We start from the raw sequence: 22507 nt of genomic DNA, 5'->3' as shown, positions 1-22507 counted from the left end.
CCACACCTACCAAATTAAGAAAATATGTTTCTAAGCCATGTAATATGCATTGCTGAGCGACACAGTGCTGTCATTTCTTTCCGAATGACTTAATTGTATTCTTTCTGTTTATTCAGCTTAACTATGAAATGTTTTGTATTATGCCAATTGACTTGTATTCTGGCATGTCAATAATGACCATCACCTTTTTCTGTAAATCCAGAGATATCCCTTACATTATTCCTTCCTATGCACCCAAAGCCTGGTATCAAGGGACTGTATCACCAACCTTAATAAGATATAAATACATTTAAAAAAGAAAACATGAATTATTTTAAAAACAATGAATTTTAAAACTGTGACAAGAAAAAAGTAAAAATAGAATGACGACAGACATGTTACTAGTAAATATGTCTTTCACCATAGAGAGCTTTGTAGCACCAATCAAAAATTATTTTAAATACAATGTTTTATGAAACAGAATAAATTTCTTTAGTCCAGAAACATGTGTATGTTAAGTCAGAGGTGCAGCACAGCAAGGTTAATTTAAAACTCTTGTCATATTTTATTGTCTAACTGTGAAGGAAGATACAATTTTCACTTGTCCTTCAGATAATGTACAACGTTCACTTCTTTTCTGAACTAATGAGCCACCATTTATTGTGAACTGAGACAAGGAAAATAAAAAAAGGAGAGATTAAATATTGGTGTATTTTGGTGAGTACTACAAAAAATACAGACCCTTTTATTTAATTTTCTGTGATGTTACTTCTAACTGGAAGATATGTTTCAGATGTGTTAGAAAGAACCTTAACCTTTCTAGACAGTTCATCACTGCCAGAATTTCAGTAACTTTTATCCCTGTGAGCACAGCAATGTAATTGCTTATTTTGCTTTCGCCAAAGATAGAATTTCATGTCTGAATTAATTACATATTCAGGTAACAAGATTCACAGAAAAAGCTAGCAGTATTGAAAGAAGGTGCAGTGATTTGAAAAATTGAGGAAGTTCAAGTATTATCACCAAGGTTATTAAACAAAGTAGCACATCCAGGGTATATTTGAAAAGTGGCAGATATGTTGAGATTGGTTTATCTGCTCCCAAGAGGACTCCTGTGAAGGTGACTGTGCAGAATACAAACTAGGGAAGACATAATAGTTGTTGTTAATATATTTCAAAGAGCTTTTTGGTACCACTTCAAAGAGTCAAGTAAGTTGCAAGCTGTTAATGGTTGGTTGGTTGGTTGCTTGGGGAAGGAGACCAGACAGCGTGGTCATCGGTCTCATCAGATTAGGGAAGGATGGGGAAGGAAGTCGGCCGTGCCCTTTCAGAGGAACTATCCCGGCATTTGCCTGGAGTGATTTAGGGAAATCACGGAAAACCTAAATCAGGATGGTCGGACGTAGGATTGAAAGCTGCTAATGCCTCACAAGTTTATAATGTGTACTTGTAAATAACAACTGAAAAAAGCTGCTAGCAGAATGAAGTGAACATTTATTAAACCACAAAATGCTAAAAACATTTACAGCTTTCATGTACAAACATTAACAAATCTGTGATAAAAATGTTTGATATTCTATTCTTACACTTACTAGTAACACTGAACATCAACTGTATGTCAGTTCTTTTTGATGGCTTCAGTGTCCTCTCTGAACTGAATATCACCCGAAACTGTAGACAGTGAAGCACAATGTACCCTTTATACAAATTATCACAATTAGCTGGAATTTTTTTTTAAATAATTTTAACAGAATTTTCACATGACATTTTAGTGGTAGGTAAGCAAACATTATTTCCCTGTATCTAACAGTGCTCGTGTTTCAACTGTCTCTGGAATTTGATGACTTTGTCTCAAATACTGCTTCAACCTGATAAATAATATCATTTGAAGATGGAAATTTTAGCAACTTGTAAGTTCTCCTTTTGCAATCAACTTGTAAGTTCTCCTTTTGCTGTCCTTAAACCTCTCAGTAAATGAAATTATACACAAGCTTTTATGGTTGGAAACAGAATTCAAACTTCCATGGACTACAAAAATTCCAGCACACAGCAGTACAGGCAAATGTCATGGGCCTTCATTCCCCTCCATTACATCCTGGACTGCATAATGATTTATCCAAGATCCAACTCATACAAATCAAGAAATCTAGCCACAGTATTTTGAGCTGTATATATACAACATGTAACAAATTAATTATAATTTACTACATAGATGCAGATTTGGATACACTAACCTACAAAAACAAAGTGTGAAATTAATTACAATCGCTTATTATTAAATCAGTCATCAAATCATCAAAAGTGTTTTGCATAAAGAATGGAAATTTGTTTGTGAAGCCAAATGTGGATAAAACATCCTTATTTATCTCACAAAAATGAGAAACCAAAAATAATCATTAACAGTATTCACACACACACACACACACACACACACACACACACACACACACACACACACAGAGAGAGAGAGAGAGAGAGAGAGAGAGAGAGAGAGAGAGAGAGAGAGAGAGAGAGAGAGAGAGAGAGAGAGAGAGTGGGGAGATCTGTTGAAAGCAGTTCATTGTTACATGGAAGGACAGGACAATCACTAGTTTGAAAAGACATTAAATTTAAATATTGTAATGAAAGGATTTATACACAGTGAAGTTTTCCAGCGCACAGCAGTACAGACAATTTTTTTCTTAAAAACATTTGTTAAAGAATAAATATTCATAACTCAAAGGTTTTAAATAATTTTATATTACATGCTGCCAATGAAAAAGTAACAATCATGAATGTGCCAATGTATGTATGGGTGTTCTGACATACAAATTACAGCCCTTATATTAGATTTGCGTGTTTTACCAATTAGTAATTCATGCATTTACACTATGAAGCAATCACAATCATTTAGTATTTTAGCACCATTAGTGACCATGGATTATGCCACAAATGCACAGCACCATTTTGATTATCCACTTGCACACAATTCACTTCCTGTTAATTTAAACATCACAAGATATTTCTAAAGAAAAATGGCTACGAGTTGTCATCAAGACTCAATGGTAATACAAGGTCATCTGCTGCTGGGTATGGCTCGTTTGCAGGCAATGATGGGAGCAAAGGTCCTCCTACTGCACCTTCCTCTTGTTCCACAGCACCCACAGGAGCAGCAACCAATGGCAGAGGGTTGCCACCAGCATCTAATTCTAGTGCTGGATCCGCAGTTGCCTCCGCAAGATTTGTAACAGACTTAGATTTCACACACTGAAAGAAGAAGCAAAACTGAGTGGCTTGTTTTGAATTATTAGTTCCTAATGTGAAATTTGCAGTTATATGGAAAAAAATCTCAGTGTAAACTTACTGGTGAAAAACATTTCAAAAACTACGTATCTTCCAACCAACAACGTTTTACCTAGTACCCCCCCCACCCCCACCCCCGCCCTTCCCAGAGCTTTTTGTATGAGGACCACAATGATTGTAGAAAAAATGCCCTCAGTTACCTGTCTGATGATAAACACCCGATGAAGGGCAGCCACTATTCATTTTTTTAAGGCTTTAGGTTTGTTCTCTGATAAACTTTTTTATATCTTGTCTTCTCCATACATATGGCCAAATAACACCATCATTCTTTTGTTTAGTTATGTCAGTAACTTCAGTATATTGATGCTAAGTTCTAAAATGGCTGAACCATCAGAAAAAGAAGAAACAATCTTTTAACAACGTGTTTCAAATGTGTTAGCTTTCTTCAGCTCTTGCAGAAATCCAATTTGTATATCTATAGCACAAAGTAGATAGAGAATGTATTATATAGTGCATGTACACATCTGAAGTTCGACAGATTTCCTAACTTATAATTTAAGCCACAGATTTATCTCAAATCTATGAAACCATTTGGTAACAAGCTGAGATGGTTTTTATGGAATGAGATACATATTTACTTGCCATGCATGTTTTGGTTATTTTGGCAACTCAATTGGGAGCTTTCATTTTATTTTATTTTTCCATTTTCTGCCTCACATTGTGAGCCTAGTGATAGATTTTCGCCCTATGTGTTCATATCGAGGTGGAGGCGTCTCTCGCTCCAAGTCCCTTTCCAAATCCCGTATAAACAGAAAGCCTCTACATCTACATTTAAGTGCTTGGCAGAGGGATCATCGAACCACAATCTCTCTACCATTCCACTCTCGAACAGCGCGCGGGAAAAACGATCGCCTAAACCTTTCTGTTCAAGCTCTGATTTCTCTTATTTTATTTTGATGATCATTCCTACCTATGTAGGTTGGGCTCAACAAAATATTTTCGCATTCGGAAGAGAAAGTTGGTGACTGAAATTTCGTAAATAGATCTCGCCGCAACGAAAAACGTCTTTTCTTTAATGACTTAAATACCAATTCGCGTATCATATCTACCACACTCTCTCCCCTATTATGTGATAATACAAAACGAGCTGCCCTTTTTTGCACCCTTTCGATGTCCTCTGTCAATCCCACCTGGTAAGGATCCCACACCGCGCAGCAATATTCTAACAGAGGACGAATGAGTGTAGTGTAAGCTGTCTCTTCAGTGGACTTGTTGCATCTTCTAAGTGTCTTGCCAATGAAACGCAACCTTTGGCTCGCCTTCCCGACAATATTATCTATGTGGTCCTTCCAACTGAAGTTGTTCGTAATTTTAACACCCAGGTACTTAGTTGAATTGACAGCCTTGAGAATTGTACTATTTATCGAGTAATCGAATTCCAACGGATTTCTTTTGGAACTCATGTGGATCATCTCACACTTTTCGTTATTTAGTGTCAACTGCCACCTGACACACCATACAGCAATCTTTTCTAAATCGCTTTGCAACTGATACTGGTCTTCGGATGACCTTACTAGACGGTAAATTACAGCATCACCTGCGAACAGTCTAAGAGAACTGCTCAGATTGTCACCCAGGTCATTTATATAGATCAGGAACAATAGAGGTCCCAGGACGCTTCCCTGGGGAACACCTGATATCACTTCAGTTTTACTCGATGATTTGCCGTCTATTACTATGAACTGTGACCTTCCTGACAGGAAATCACGAATCCAGTTGCACAACTGAGACGATACCCCATAGGTCTGCAGCTTGATAAGAAGTCGCTTGTGAGGAACGGTGTCAAAAGCTTTCCGGAAATCTAGAAATACGAAATCAACTTGAGATCCCCTGTCGATAGCAGCCATTACTTCATGCGAATAAAGAGCTAGCTGCGTTGCACAAGAATGATGTTTTCTGAAACAATGCCGATTACGTATCAATAGATTGTTCCCTTCAAGGTGATTCATGCTCCAAAACCCTACTGCAAACGGACGTCAATGATATAGGATTGTAGTTCGATGGATTACTCCTACTACCCTTCTTAAACACTGATGCCACCCTGCGCAATTTTCCAGTCTGTAGGTACAGGTCTATCGGCGAGCGAGCAGTTGTATATGATTGCTAAGTAGGGAGCTATTGTATCAGCGTAATCTGAAAGGAACCTAATCGGTATACAATCTGGACCTGAAGACTTCGCAACCCCTAAGGTATCTATCCCACATTTCATAATAAATTTGCTACTGTCATAGCGGATATGATTTAATATAAAAAAATCTTTATAATGACAAATTATTAAAAATACACATACCTGAAAATCAACATGTCTGCTTTTTGCTTCTTCCTTCTCCCATGACATGTGAATGAAAGGACGCTGAACGTAATTGTAGATCACTTCTGCTCGTCCTCCCGCTCTTTTCTTCACTTTCTCTTTGTATGTCGGATAGCCTTCAATTCCAAGTCTAATTTTCTTCAGCCCTCTCTCCTTCATAACTTGCTTAGCCACATCTCTATTTTCGATGTATTTGAAAAAGCGGTGCATTGCTGTACTGTTAACAGCTGAAACAAATAGAGACTGATATTTGGAGAGACATATAAAAGAGAATAATAAATACATAAAAATGAAAATTCTAATGAATACCAATGAAAGAAGGATAAGGTATGGAAGGGAGCAGTTGGGAAAACATAGTTTAAGTCCAATAAGGTGGCTTGATGGAGTATACATTTAAGAGCATGTTCCCATTTCTGGAGTTCAGTAAAACTAGTGCTGGGTAGGAGGACACCCAAGTGCCTATGCTGTGAAGAGTAGCTCACACTGGGATCTTTTTGAGTCATGTTATTGAGATGAGTACTAATCATACCAAAAAGCTAGCAACTCATCTGTGTGGGAGTTAGACCTTTACTGGTAAGAGATGTAAGAGGAGCAGACCCTTACCATGTTTTTCACTTCCATAGATCTCCCACTGACTTTGTCAGTCAACAAATATCACAGGCAGTCATTATCTACTTACTAAGTACCTATCACAAAAGTAATCCCCTCCCTTATCACTATCAACCACATCAACAGATTATTAGACAAACCTTTCAACTTGCTGAAAATCCTCACAACTTTCTAAAACTAAGTCCTGAAATGAAATGGTATCTCCCCCCTCGGTATCTCTCTCTCTCTCTCTCTCTCTCTCTCTCTCTCTCTCTCTCTCTCTCTCTCTCTCTCTCTCTCTCTCACACACACACACACACACACACACACACACACACACACACACACACACACACACAGAGAGAGAGAGAGAGAGAGAGAGAGAGAGAGAGAGAGAGAGAGAGAGAAACATCCTTATCAAACTTTATGATATTTCCAGGCCATCACCACTACCTAATCCATAGAACATCTACAACCTACAACCACCACCACTGACAGTACTGACAGTGCACTTCCAGCATAACTGCAGAGATCTACTTGTTGTTGTTGTCTCCAGTCCTGAGACTGCTTTGATGCAGCTCTCCATGCTACTCTATCCTGTGCAAGCTGCTTCATCTCCCAGTACCTACTGCAACCTACATTCTTCTGAATCTGCTTAGTGTACTCATCTCTCGGTCTCCCTCTACGATTTTTACCCTCCACGCTGCCCTCCAATGCTAAATTTGTGATCCCTTGATGCCTCAAAACATGTTCTACCAACCGATCCCTTCTTCTAGTCAAGTTGTGCCACAAACTTCTCTTCTCCCCAATCCTATTCAATACCTCCTCATTAGTTACGTGATCTATCCACCTTATCTTCAGTATTCTTCTGTAGCACCACATTTCGAAAGCTTCTATTCTCTTCTTGTCCAAACTAGTTATCGTCCATGTTTCACTTCCATACATGGCTACACTCCAAACAAATACTTTCAGAAACGACTTCCTGATACATAAATATATATTCGATGTCAACAAATTTCTCTTCTTCAGAAACGCTTTCCTTGCCATTGCCAGTCTACATTTTATATCCTCTCTACTTCAACCATCATCAGTTATTTTACTCCCCAAATAGCTAAACTCCTTTACTACTTTAAGTGTCTCATTTCCTAATCTAATTCCCTCAGGATCACCCGACTTAATTCGACTACATTCCATTATCCTCGTTTTGCTTTTGTTGATGTTCATCTTATATCCTCCTTTCAAGACACTATCCATTTCGTTCAACTGCTCTTCCAAGTCCTTTACTGTCTGTGACACAATTACGATGTCATCAGCGAACCTCAAAGTTTTATTTCTTCTCCATGGATTTTAATACCTACTCCGAATTTTTCTTTTGTTTCCTTTACTGCTTGCTCAATATACAGATTGAATAACATCGGGGAGAGACTACAACCCTGTCTCACTCCCTTCCCAACCACTGCTTCCCTTTCATGCCCCTCGACTCTTATGACTGCCATCTGGTTTCTGTACAAATTGTAAATAGCCTTTCGCTCCCTGTATTTTACCCCTGCCACCTTCAGAATTTGAAAGAGAGTATTCCAGTCAACATTGTCAAAAGCTTTCTCTAAGCCTACAAATGCTAGAAACATAGGTTTGCCCTTCCTTAATCTAGCTTCTAAGATAAGTCGTAGGGTCAGTATTGCATCACGTGTTCCAACATTTCTACGGAATCCAAACTGATCTTCCCCGAGGTCGGCTTCTACCAGTTTTTCCATTCGTCTGTAAAGAATTCGCGTTAGTATTTTGCATACGTGACTTATTAAACTGATAGTTCGGTAATTTTCACATCTGTCAACACCTGCTTTCTTTGGGATTGGAATTATTATATTCATCTTGAAGTCTGAGGGTATTTCGCCTGTCTCATACATCTTGCTCACCAGATGGTAGAGTTTTGTCATGCCTGGCTCTCCCAAGGCTGTTAGTAGTTCCAATGGAATGTTGTCTATTCTGGGGGCCTTGTTTCGACTCAGGTCTTTCAGTGCTCTGTCAAACTCTTCACGCAGTATCGTATCTCCCATTTCATCTTCATCTACATCCTCTTCCATTTCTACAATATTGTCCTCAAGTACAATGCCCTTGTATAGACCCGATATATACTCATTCCACCTTTCTGCTTTCCCTTCTTTGCTTAGAACTGGGTTTCCATCTGAGGTCTTGATGTTCATACAAGTGGTTCTCTTATATCCAAAACTCTCTTTAATTTTCCTGTAGGCAGTATCTATCTTACCCCTAGTGAGATAAGCCTCTACATCCTTACATTTGTTCTCTAGCCATCCCTGCTTAGCCATTTTGCACTTCCTGTCGATCTCATTTTTGATATGTTTGTATTCCTTTTTGCCTGCTTCATTTACTGCATTTTTATATTTTCTCCTTTCATCAATTAAATTCAATATTTCTTCTGTTACCCAAGGATTTCTAGCAGCCCTCGTCTTTGTACCTACTTTATCCTCTGCTGCCTTCACTACTACATCCCTCAGAGCTACCCATTCTTCTTCTACTGTATTTCTTTCCCCTATTCCTGTCAATTGTTCCCTTATGCTCTCCCTGAAACTCTGTACAACCTCTGGTTCTTTCAGTTTATCCAGGTCCCATCTCCTTAATTTCCCACATTTTTGCAGTTTCTTCAGTTTTAATCTACAGTTCATAACCAATAGATTGTGGTCAGAGTTCACATCTGCCCCTGGAAATGTCTTACAATTTAAAACCTGGTTCCTAAATCTCTGTCTTACCATTATATAATCTGATACCTTTTAGTATCTCCAGGGTTCTTCCACGTATACAACCTTCTTTCATGATTCTTAAACCAAGTGTTAGCTATGATTAAGTTGTGCTCTGTGCAAAATTCTACAAGGCGGCTTCCTCTTTCATTTCTTACTCCCAATCCATATTCACCTACTACATTTCCTTCTCTCCCTTTTCCTACTGCTGAATTCCAGTCACCCATGACTATTAAATTTTCGTCTCCCTTCACTATCTGAATAGTTTCTTTTATTTCATCATACATTTCTTCAATTTCTTCGTCATCTGCAGAGCTAGTGGGCATATAAACTTTTACTACTGTAGTAGGTGTGGGCTTCGTATCTATCTTGGCCACAATAATGCGTTCACTATGCTGTTTGTAGTAGCTTACCCGCATTCCTATTTTCCTATTCATTATTAAACCTACTCCTGCATTACCCCTATTTGATTTTGTGTTTATAACCCTGTAGACACCTGACCAGAAGTCTTGTTCCTCCTGCCACCGAACTTCACTAATTCCCACTATATCTAACTTTAACCAATCCATTTCCCTTTTTAAATTTTCTAACCTACCTGCCCGATTAAGGGAGCTGACATTCCACGCTTCGATCCATAGAACGCCAGTTTTCTTTCTCCTGATAACGACATCCTCCTGAGTAGTCCCCGCCCGGAGATCCGAATGGGGGACTATTTTACCTCCGGCATATTTTACCCAAGAGGATGCCATCATCATTTAATCATACAGTAAAGCTGCATGTCCTCGGGAAAAATTACGGCTGTACTTTCCCCTTGCTTTCAGCCGCTCGCAGTACCAGCACAGCAAGGCCGTTTTGGTTAATGTTGCAAGGCCAGATCAGTCAATCATCCAGACTGTTGCCCCTGCAACTACTGAAAAGGCTGCTGCCCCTCTTCAGGAACCACACGTTTGTCTGGCCTCTCAACAGATACCCCTCCGTTGTGGTTGCACCTACGGTACGGCCATCTGTATCGCTGAGGCACGCAAGCCTCCCCACCAACGGCAAGGTCCATGCTTCATGGGGGGGGGGGAGATCTACTTATGTGCTACATATCTCATGGGCCATTTGGAGTCTTACACCCAAAATCAGCTTCCATGAACTCAGGAAACAGGAACTAGCTCTGCAACATAGCCTCATATTCCACTGTGACTTAGTCTGCATCAGTTGTATGTTATCACTTGAAGCTTGCAGCACCACACCAAAATTGGCAGTGCATGTCGATACCATAGACATTAGTGATGTCTTACTGCAATCTGCAGCTAAGATTAGAGGAGACTGAAGAAGACACACCCTCTCTCTCAGCACAGCAGCACCTTCGCACAGTTTCAATATACAGCTGAGCTTGGAAGTGGTGTGCCCCAGTTTGAGACCTCTGCTGAAGCAGTCAGTATCATCCAGTAGGAACAGCGTTAGCCAAACCTGAGATTGGCATGAACTTTCAAGTCTGAGATGGACATGAACTTTTGTAAATGGTGACATTGTACTTCATTGTATATTTCAAACGATGATTTAATATTCAATGACATTTGTAAATATTCACACAGTCCTGTGACAAAAGACTGTATCAAGCCAAGTAAATCATTTTCTTCTTTCATGTAATAAAGTTAATTAGTATTTAATATGTTGCATTTCAGGTGAGTCACCTCCCAGAGCAATCAAAGAACCCGTAGTTATGGCCAGATTGTCATTTTGTCTGGTCACGAACACCCTCCCCCCACACCTCCCTCTCCCCCTTCTAATCAATTCATCTCTGCCCCAAGAAGGAACTGCTGGTTCTGAATGTTAGGAATGCTGTAATCTATTTTACTGTGTTTCAGTTTCCTGTACTGGCAGTTACATGTGCTGGATGTAAACACAGGCCAGCCCATCTGTCTCTTTGTGAATATAAAATACATTTGGTAAGTAAAACTCTAGCAGACTGTAAATAATTTAGGAGTAAAAAAGACCAGTTGCTCAATACAAGAAGTGCTGAGTCATCAACAGGCACACAAAAAATAATGAAAACCTTGCTAGTAAAGTTTTCATTCTATTTTGTGTGCCTATCAATGTTGCAATGCTTCTACTATTTGGCAAGTGGTCTCCTCTTATTACTACATTGTACAAATACACACAAATATGACAGCATACAACTGTTACAATATAATGGATTTACATGAAGCACTATTTGCATTTCAACAATAATACCAATGATTTTGCTGTAACAAGCAATAAAAACACACATAATAAGTGGAAAGTGTGGCAAAATTAAGGGGGAAAAAAGAGATTGTTCAAGGAGGTAAATAGAAAAAGTCACCCTGGATCAAGGATGATACGGCAGTTGCCGACAATGTTGCTATAACATGAGCCATAAATGGCCAGTGACTATGTAACACTAGTAACTTTCTGACAAAAAATAAATCATGGTTAACAATAAATTCAGCCTCAGCAACATACTAAATATCAACAAAATTGGTTAACAAGTACTAGCTTTTAAAACAGTAGAGAAACTAAATAATGCTCAAATGATATAAACAATCACGAAAAACACACATGCACACCCACACATATGCTGTTGCTGGAAGACTTTCAAAAATTTTCTCACATTTTCCAGGATAATATAACATCATCCCTCCATCATCCAGAACTTAGTTATGTCAAACAATATCTTTAAACATTTCATCTTATCTCTGTTTCTATTCATGCAAATAATGTCATTTTAGACTCAGTATGAACTCTGATAGTATCAAACTTTTCACCCTTTGCACTGACAAATTTCACTCAAGGCGGGGAAAAGTGTGCTACGTGACACTGATTTACAAGTTTTCTTGGCCATTTTATATTTACATGGCAGTCAAGCTTATGGAAAATCAATGGAAGACGGAAGTTGAGGGCAAGGAGAAACCAATGCATTAATAATTCTCACAGATATCTTAAAACCTGTAGCTAGAATGGACAGAAAGAAGGAAATATCATATTAACCAGATTATAAGACACCATAAAAATACAAAATGACCCCTTTTATTTGTAAAATATTCTGACTAATCAAAATTATGAACTCTGTTACTGATGTCAAATACCTGACTAAAAAAGTTAGCCCTGAAACCATCCTAAAATTATACTATTTATTGTTGTCCACATGCTGATAATAGAAGGTGAAATTAAAGAAAAAGGAACTGTTTATCTTGATTTTGATCTACACTCAATTTTTGCTTACTATCTACAACAGTCGTTTGTAGTATCACTACAGTGAAACCACTAGGATCCAGACTTAAAAGCAATAAAATGGAGGAAACTGCAGGATTGAGGAAAATAAAATCCTCAAAATATGAGCAAAAACATGTAACTGGCACATATGATTAAAAATCCTAATCCCCACTAATTCTATAAAATATGCCAGAGATGTCAGTCGAGGCGGAAGTACAGAGGCAAAGAAGTTGTTGAAAGACAGGTGAGGTATGAGCGGCGGCAACTTGAAATTAGTGGAGGTTGAGGCCTGGCAGATATCTAGGAGAGAGGATATACTGAAGGGCGAGTTCCCATCTCCGGAGTTCGGATAGGTTGGTGTTGGTGGGAAGTATCCAGATAACCCGGACGGTATAACACTGTGCCAAGATGTGCTGGCCGTGCACCAAGGCATGTTTAGCCACAGGGTGATCCTCATTACCAACACACCAAGGCATGTTTAGCCACAGGGTGATCCTCATTACCAACAAACACTGTCTGCCTGTGTTCATTCATGCGAATGGACAGTTTGTTGCTGGTCATTCCCACATAGAAAGCGTCACAGTGTAGGCAGGTCAGTTGGTAAATCACGTGGGTGCTTTCACACGTGGCTCTTCCTTTGATCGTGTACACATTCTGGGTTACAGGACTGGAGTAGGTGGTGGTGGGAGGGTGCATAGGACAGGTTTTACACCGGAGGCGGTTACAAGGGTAGAGCCAGAGGGTAGGGAAGGTGGTTTGGGGATTTCATAGGGATGAACCAAGAGGTTACGAAGGTTCGGTGGACGGTAGAAAGACACTCTTGGTGGAGTGGGGAGGATTTCATGAAGGATGGATCTCATTTCGGGGCAGGATTTGAGGAAGTCGTATCCCTGCTGGAGAGCCACATTCAGAGTCTGATCCAGTCCCGGGAAGTATCCTGTCACAAGTGGGGCACTTTTAGGGTTCTTCTGTGAGAGGTTCTGGGTTTGAGGGGATGAGGAAGTGGCTCTGGTTATTTGCTTCTGTACCAGGTCAGGAGGGTAGTTGCGGGATGCGAAAGCTGTTTTCAGGTTGTTGGTGTAATGGTTCAGGGATTCAGGACTGGAGCAGATTCGTTTGCCACAAAGGCCTAGGCTGTAGGGACGGGACCGTTTGATATGGAATGGGTGGCAGCTGTCATAATGGAGGTACTGTTGCTTGTTGGTGGGTCTGATGTGGACAGATGTGTGAAGCTGGCCATTGGACAGATGGAGGTCAACGTCAAGGAAAGTGGCATGGGATCTGGAGTAGGACCAGGTGAATCTGATGGAACCAAAGGAGTTGAGGTTGGAGAGGAAATTCAGGAGTTGTTCTTCACTGTGAGTCCAGATCATGAAGATGTCGTCAATAAATCTGTACCAAACTTTGGGTTGGCAGGCTTGGGTAACCAAGAAGGCTTCCTCTAAGCGACCCATAAATAGGTTGGCATACGAGGGGGCCATCCTGGTACCCATGGCTGTTCCCTTTAATTGTTGGTATGTCTGACCTTCAAAAGTGAAGAAGTTGTGGGTCAGGATGAAGCTGGCTAAGGTGACGAGGAAAGAGGTTTTAGGTAGGGTGGCAGGTGATCGGCATGAAACGAAGTGCTCCATTGCAGCGAGGCCCTGGACGTGTGGGATATTTGTGTATAGGGAAGTGGCATCAATGGTTACAAGGATGGTTAGGTGTACACTCGCGCGCACGCACGCACGCACGCACGCACGCACTCACGCACGCGCACACACACACACACGCACACACACACACACGCACACACACACACACGCACACACACACGGCTGCTTGTGTCTGTGTATGTGCGGATGACTGTGTGTGTGTGTGTGTGTGTGTGTGTGTGTGTGTGTGTGTACACCTATCCTTTTTTTCCCCCTAAGGGAAGTCTTTCCGCTCCCGGGATTGGAATGACTCCTTACCCTCTCTCTTAAAACCCACATCCTTTCGTCTTTCCCTCTCCTTCCTGAAGAAGCAACCATCGGTTGCGAAAGCTAGTAATTCTGTGTGTGTGTTTTGTTCATTGTGCCTGTCTGCCGGCGCTTTCCCGCTTGGTAAGTCTTGGAATCTTTGTATTTAATATATTTTTCCCATGTGGAGGTTTCTTTCTATTTTATTAAAAACAAAGATTCCAAGACTTACCACACACTTGTGTGTATGTGCGGATGGATGTGTGTGTGTGTTTTGTTCATGTGCCTGTCTGCCGGCACTTTCCCGCTTGGTAAGCCTTGGAATCTTTGTTTTTAATATATTTTTCCCATGTGGAAGTTTCTTTCTATATATATATATATATATATATATATATATATATATATATATATATATATATATATATATGAACGTTGTGAATTAAACAAAAAACTGTGAAGTTTGGTGAAACACTTTGGAATCTAAAAAGTGATAGTGCGTGTTTTCCTTCTGTGGTCAATGGCAGTTTAATTGGGTTGTGTGGACTTCAAGACCCGTACACACTAGACTTGAAACATGTTTCCAGTTAATTGATGTGGACCATTTAGAAACATCTTTTGAAAGATGGAAACTTCTCTCCATTGCAATGTCGGTACAGATCAAAGGAAATGATATTCCAGAGCAGCTACCACATTCACCACTGCACAGCACAAGTGTTTGTTTATCTTGCATTGTGTCGTCTGTTTTAGAGAGTTTTTCAGGTTTTTGTTTTCTCTTGCTGTATTAAGTTTTTCTGGAGGAGGAAAAAAAAAAAAAAAAAAAAAAAAAAAAAAAAAAAAAAAAACACAACAGAGAGAGAGAGAGAGAGAGAGAGAGAGAGAGAGAGAGAGAATGCAGTGGACGAGGCAGCAGACCAGCATTTTTTCCATTCACTGTATACAAACCAACAAATCTATTTCTTACAACAACTAATACAATTCTATCAACCATTAACAACCACTATACACAAACTCTCCACCAAATTAATGTCATAGTTTTAAAACCAATGAAACCTTATTCTGTAAAACTTTGAAAACTGAGATGTTTATGGTCATCAGGTCACAAGTCATGATAAATAAATAAAGAATGAAAGATGAAAACGTCTTTTGGTTGTGTTTGTGTGAACCTTTGAGTGTTAATAGTTCAGCAACACCTATTGTGGAACCTCGCTTAAAGGGCACCTCCCATAATGCACAATTCGCACAACGAGCAAATGAAATTGTAAAAAACTGACTCACTTAACAAGTTATGTTTCGCATAATGATTTAATGTCATGTCACTAGCCGTTTGCGTGCACTGGGGGAAACGTTCACATTGTCAGCAGTGGCATATGAACAATGTCTTGAATACATACTGCTGTCTGGGTTTAGCACTCTTTCCACTAACAATCTTAATGCAGCTTGTGATCACACATTTTTCCAAAGTTGTGTTCACACAGTGTTTTTTGTGTGCAAATTTTAATAACCTCTATAGAAATGTCCCCAAAGGTAAATCCGCAAGAAGATGACCATAGAAGAAAGAAAATAACCTTATAAATCAAACATAACATCACTGGAAAACGCTAACGTGGTCTGAGCATTGCTGGTTTAGCATGTGCATATAATTGTTCTTGAGGATAGTGTGCAAATAGTTGATGTAGACCAAGGACAAGGACAAGGACAAGGACAAGATTAAGGAGACAGATGCTTCAAAGGGAATGACAAGAGTATCTAAAAAACGGTTCCATATTTTCAATGAAGTCGAATGGTTGCTCCTTATATGGATAAATGAGAAGTAATTGCTAGGCGACACTATTAAAAAGAACATCATTTGTGAGAAGGCAAAAATGATTTTTACTGACCTCGTAAGAAGATACCAGGGTTATCTATGGCCAAAGAAGCGTTTAAAGTGTGGTTCAAGAAGTTTAAGAGAAGAACAGGTATCCGCAGCATTGTGAGACACTATGAAGAAGCCAGATCCGGCCAAAGGCAGCAGAACTTTATCAGCAACTTCATGATGCTCATAGGTTCTGAGGGTTATCTACCACAACAGGTTTTTAATTGTGACAAGATTGATCTACTCTGGAAAAAGAAACCAAAGTGTACCTGTATAACAGCAGAGGAGAATGTACTGTCTGATCACAGCCAATGAAAGACCATCTCACACTGCTATTCTGTGCCAATGCACATTGTAATTTAACACTGCTTTATCATTCAGAAACCGCACAAGCCATCAAGAGGTGTAAAATCCTGAATAGCAGGTTACATGTGATGTGGAGGTCCAACAACAGGGCTTGGGTGTCATGTGATCTTTCTTTTGTGATTGGATCAATGAAGAATTTGGTCCTTAAGTGAAAAAATATTTGCTTGAGATAAATCTGCCTCTCCATGTGTTGCTTGTTACAGACAACACTCCTTCCCTTTTCCACATCTACAAGACACCCTACTTGAACAATTTGAATTAATCAAGATCCAATTTCTGTCTCCCTACACCACTCCATTACTCCATCCTATGGACCAGTGGATTGTCTCTAAGAAGCTCTACACTGAAGCACTCTTCAAGCATTACTTTGAGTTGACTGAAGTTACCAATCTCTCAGAGTTTTTGGAAATATCAATCCAATACCGTTGCCTGCATCAAGATGGTCAAAAGGCATGGGAAGGGTTTACCAAGTCTGCTTCGAAGAAACTTTGGCCCGAGTGATTTGTCAAATGTGACACAGACATTTGAGTTAGTATCTGTGGAGCCTGTAGTCAATGAGATTGTGTCTTTGGCCAAGAGCATGGGACTAGAAGAGGATAAGTATGATGTCAATGAGCTTGTGGAAGAGCACAGACAAGATATGACCACCGAAGAGCTTATGGAGTTGCACTTGTTTCACAGCAAGAATTCGTGGAGAGGAGTTCTTCAACGGAAGGAGGCGGTGGTACTTCAAAGCAGCAATTTTCTGGTGCAATAAGAGAAATTCTGAAAGCATGGAAATTGGTTAAATCGTACACTGAAAATCATCACCCCAATAAAGCTATGCTACGAAACTGACGATAATGCTATGTTGCATTTTCACCAACTATTGAAGCTTCAGCATAAACAAATGGCCGTAGGTAGTTTTCTAGTGAAAAAGAATTACTTCTGTATCATGAATAATGAAGTATAAAATACGGTATGTGTAATTTTCTTTGAATAAATGGCACAAATGAGATAAAACTTTCAGTTCTTTTTCTGTACAGAACACATTTCTATGGGATACACTGTTTTGCTTAATGAGTGTTTCACACTATGAGTAAGATTCTGAAATGAATTATGCTTGCTATGCGAGGTTCCACTGTATTACACTTTCCTCATCTCTAGACATGACATAGCAGACAATGCAAAAACAATGCAACAAATAGTATTGCAGACAATGTGAATACACTGAGAAATTTTACGGCAAAGGGAGTGGGGGGGGTGGGGGTGGGGGGTGGGGGGGGGGGGGAAGGGGAACAGATGCGAAGCACTGCAGGGAATAATGTCTCTGGCAGAAACATGTTTCCAGTGGCAGTGTGGACGCAGCTTCACACTACTTTTTGCAGTTGTGGCTTCAATAGTGGGCTTATGACTATCAACTTTTGTGAGCACTTGTGAACAACCCCTATGTGAATTGCGTGCATTTAGATTATTAATTTTCTTCATAGTCTGATGTATGTGAGCAGCATGCCATGTCAAAGCAATGTTACACTAAAAGTATATCACAAATATCATTAAATGTCCATTAATGATGCACGAACAATATAAGGCTTCAAGAGATTTAATGATATCCAACGCACAAAATTAAATTCAGATGAGAAACCTGTAGTGTCATGGATAGCTGACTTACACAAGTTACAGGTTCGCAATTTCCTGCATGCCAATATTTTTTTTTTTCAACTTAGCATTATCATGTTCATTACGATTGTAATACAATATGTTCTGCAATATTCGATGTTGTTAAACATTTCTGCCTAGTTAGAGAATGAAGAATGAAGTAAATATATGCCTGTTGATTTCCAAATGTGGGGTTAGACAGAAACTTAAGAGAACGGCTTACATTCCCGAGAGTTAAACCAACACTACTAAAATTCATAGTGTTTCTTATCACAAATATTTCACTGTTTATTTCCGAAAATGTGGTGATTTCTGCTTGTGTGGTTAGGCAGGAACCTAAGAGTACAGCTTAAATTGCTGCAAGTGAAACTATGAGCAATAATATTCATATTCTTCCTTGTCAAAAATATTTTGCACATTGTGCAGCCACGAACATATTCCTCTAAAGAGTTCTTGCTGTAACTGTTCCTGGTCGCCTTCACAATGTCATCACATTATTATTGCATCCGTTACTGCAAAAAGTAATGTTAAATGTACTCAACCCTGTGGAGTGCAAATGCTGCAAATTGTGTTGGCTAAAATATTCTCTTAACTCTGCCACCACCCACAGTGCAAAGTGTCTGTCTTTTTTGCCACTTATAACCCATTTAGTCACATCAAATGTCAATAGGGAGAGAATGGGACAAGGTAAAGCGAGACATCAAGTACGAATGTAGAATCAAGTAAACATTACTACGAAGAAATGTAAAAACAGGGAATTTTTAGCATTGATCGAATGGGTTTTTCATGGGGGCTACTAATTTATGGTGCAGAACCATAAAAAACAAAATCGGAAATGTAAAATCGAAATTCCACTGTATTTTTAACCACCACCACTGGTATCATTATCTGGGATGATAGTTCACCTAAGCTATGAGCGGTGGTAGAAGAGGAAATTTATTTCTATATATGAGCAGCGATGAAATTTAGCTTTTTGCTGTCACAATCATTTCTTTCAAATATGTTGCCATTTCTGACATGGTTATTATGGTGGGACCTAACAGCATATTTAAATTGCTGCGAGTGAAACAGGCCTAAAAAAATTATAATCTTGGTTGTCACAAATATTTTACTGTTTCTTCCAAGTATGTTGTAATTTCTGTGATTGTTTTTACAGTGGGACCCGAGAACACAGGCAGACCCCTTCCCCCCTCCCGTCCGAATACACAGCAGAATTTGCATCTAAACTAACTTGAAAATGTGACAATATTCCTTTGGCTCTTTTTAGCAAATGCTTGTCTGCCCTCTGCTACCTCATTGGTTGTGTGAAACCAGCAGCTGACACACCCCGTTTCATTTGCATCATATCTGAAGGTGATAACTGATAACGCTGCTGCACAAAACATGTAAGTATACAGCTATCTACACTTTTTTGGTGAATACAACGGCTGAATCAACATAACGGTTTTGTTTTTTTGAAAAAAAAAAAAAAGAAAAAAACTTTACCAAAAACACTCAGATACTACTTAGCCACACACACACACACAATATAAAAAATACTCTGAAAACAGAAGCCTAAAGAACTCAAATGACTTAATAGGGAAAAAATGAGAACATACCAAACACAGCAACATTAATTTCATTTGACATAATTTTCATGTACACACACATCCCAATAGAAGAAACCACGATCATCGTAGAAAGAAACCTCCAACTACAAGAAGACATACCTAAAACAAACTATAAAATTTATCAGCCGTACTCAGGATCATCACAGAGCAAACCTAATTCACATTCAACAACAAAGTTTACTCTCAACAAGGTGGGCTACCCATGGGATCCCCATTCAGTGACCTCCTATCTGACATTTTCCTCAATCAGATAGAAAAACAACTCTGACAAAATAGTAATACCAAAACAGCACAAAATAATATATTGGTACAGAAGATAAGTAGATGATATAATTCACTTAATTATCTTTACTACACAGACTGAACAAAATACCCATGAAGAAACATGATTACACACAAGAACTGAACACAATAAAACAAGTTGCACAGGAGAGTAGTTATGATGCAACGAGAGTAGATAAAATAAAGCAAAAAATAAAAAAAAAACAAGCAATACCTAACCACGAAAACACACACTGTGAGCGCACACGCACGCACACACACAGACTGTGGCTAAGAGACAGCTGGATCACTCAATTGTTGGACATGCTGCCCAACACAATGTACTTCATTTCAATGACTGCTTCACAGCCTGCACCGTCTGGGTCCTTCCTACAAGTACAAGATTTTTCTCAGTTGCATAGGTGGGAATTCTACGTAAAACATATTCTTTGTTCCCCCCTGGTCTCCCCATCCTCCCCCCACCTGTCCCCACTCCAGCACTAAACATTCCCCCAATGTACCTACACAGTCATTTCGCCATCTCTACATCATCCCCCCTCCTCCCATGCAGCACAGCTTTCTGATTCTGGACCTAGGTGCATATCCCACCTCCACCAAGGCCCTGTACGCTCTCACAAGCCACACATCATCTTCCCCCATCCCTACTCTGCTATCCCTCCCTCTCCCTGCCCCATGCCACCTCCCTACTCTCACATCCCACCCTATATTTCATTTCTGCATACATCTGATGCAGGTGCAGTCAACATTCAGGTCTCAACAGTTTGAGGCAGTAGCCGCACGTGTGTGTGTGTGTGTGTGTGTGTGTGTGTGTGTGTGTGTGTGTGTGTGTTTTTCTATTACAGGAGGAGGAATTTTTGACCAAAAGCTTAAATGTTTAGCAGATTATTCATTACACCTGTCTGCAACTCCATAGCACCTCTACGTGGCGAGACTGTAAGAGGCATATTCAGAAAATAAGTGTCCTTGATTTTTACTTATTTTTTTTAGAAGAAACGTGTGAAAAAAGTGCAGGATGTTGTTTCACACAATTGTTGACTATTTTTCCACATCATCGTCATCCCTTTCAATACATGTCGTGAGCTGCGGCAAGAGCTGCTTTATGCCGGCCTCAAAGAACTCTCCCTCCAGCTCCTTCCCCCAACTTCAGAACATTTTTCTGCGCCTGCCCATCACTTAAATATTTAATTATACTCGTGTTCCTTCAGTGAGGTGAGAAGATAATCTGAAGGCACCAAGACAGGGGAATATAGGGGGTGGTTCAAAACATCCCATCCAAATGAGTCCAATAGTACCTTGGTGGTAAAGCTTGTGTGAAGATGGTCATTCTTGCACGACAAGCTCACATTTGTCAACAACGTTCCCCTCCTTTTGAGATTTTTAAGATCTAACAATATTCTTGTGCATTGATAGTATCTCCCCCCCCCCCCCCCCCCCAATCTCTGAAGCAGAAATTCTACCAAAATGATGCCTTTTGATCTCATTAACACTAAGATTATGATTCCCTCCCATAGCAGACAAATGCCAAGTCCAATGTGTTTGAATTCACGACTGCATAGAATGAGCAATGTTTATTCTTACATGGGAATTGTAGACACTCTTTCAGCAACTCCTCATCTAACTTTGGCCTTGCCACATGTGACAAAGAATGGGTAAAAATCACCTTCAAAGAATAACTAGTAACACTACAATCCTAGCCTTCTTGTATGTCTGGCATGTCAGCCACTGACTACGGTATGGATCTGGTTAGTTGGCAACTTGTTTGTCACAGTCCTTTAGCTGCCACTGTTGATGTTTTGTGGACTCTCACACAAAAATTTCAAAGGATATTCAACAAGGAAATATTTATGTTTTCTCCAATTTGATACCAAGATGTTTAAGACACTCCAACTGCTACATACAGCACACTGACTTTTCAACTTCGTACATTACATATAATCCTTCAATCCTCCTCATATGTGTATGGGAATTACCTACTCTGTGGTATAAAATTAATTTCAATCATGTATAAACTTTTCAACATTTCCAAAAACATAAGTATTTTAATATTACATACGTACTCTGAGAATATTCCTCTCCCATCTGTGGAGGATACTCTTCATCCCAGTCAACAACGTCATCATCCAGCAACACCACAACATGGCATTCACGGTCACCTCGTTGAGCTGAGTTGACCATGAGTGGTAGTATTAGTTCTTCTAAGAAGACTTCAAACTGGCATCGTGCACCCTCATTTGACAGCTCATGAAGCAGTCCTCCTAATGAAAACAAATAAACAATAAATATACTATCAGTGACAGACTGACATCAATTATTTTTCCTTTGTAAAACATTAGCAGAGAGTATCTTAACTGAATATTTACTTTATTAACAATAAAAAATAAATGCAACCCTTCTTAATTGAGTGAAATTAACTTGTTTTTCACTAGCTGTTACATACATGTAATAACTCTGGCAATACAACCCCAGGAAGGAAATCCATAAGATGCACAAATTGATAAATTTTGGAGTAAATTAATGAAAACATAAGAAAAATATTTGGTAACTGTGACTAGAAGTTGTTGCAGTAAAGTGAAGAATTAATAACTGAAGTATGGGATGAGATGTAGATAGGTGAAACACTT

General features: G+C 39.4%; 1 protein-coding gene across 4 annotated transcripts in view; it reads right to left on the bottom strand.

Annotated features, from left to right (window-relative positions):
* Positions 1-1453: 1453 nt before the first annotated feature.
* LOC126268113 (BTB/POZ domain-containing protein 10) overlaps positions 1454-22507 on the bottom strand; it is a 116961-nt gene continuing 95907 nt past the window's right edge. For all 4 annotated transcript variants that reach the window (XM_049973633.1, XM_049973635.1, XM_049973634.1 and 1 more), the window contains 3 exons: positions 21944-22141; positions 5612-5859; positions 1454-3225 (listed from right to left, as the gene is read on the bottom strand). In XM_049973633.1, coding sequence (XP_049829590.1) covers positions 2998-3225; positions 5612-5859; positions 21944-22141 — 674 coding nt within the window. In that variant the 3' untranslated portion in view covers positions 1454-2997. The remainder of the gene's footprint in view (positions 3226-5611; positions 5860-21943; positions 22142-22507) is intronic.

Source organism: Schistocerca gregaria, chromosome 4 (genome assembly GCF_023897955.1).
Source record: "Schistocerca gregaria isolate iqSchGreg1 chromosome 4, iqSchGreg1.2, whole genome shotgun sequence".
NCBI classification, from domain to species: Eukaryota; Metazoa; Arthropoda; class Insecta; order Orthoptera; family Acrididae; genus Schistocerca; species Schistocerca gregaria.
This window is presented reverse-complemented; position numbering and strand designations above follow the sequence as displayed.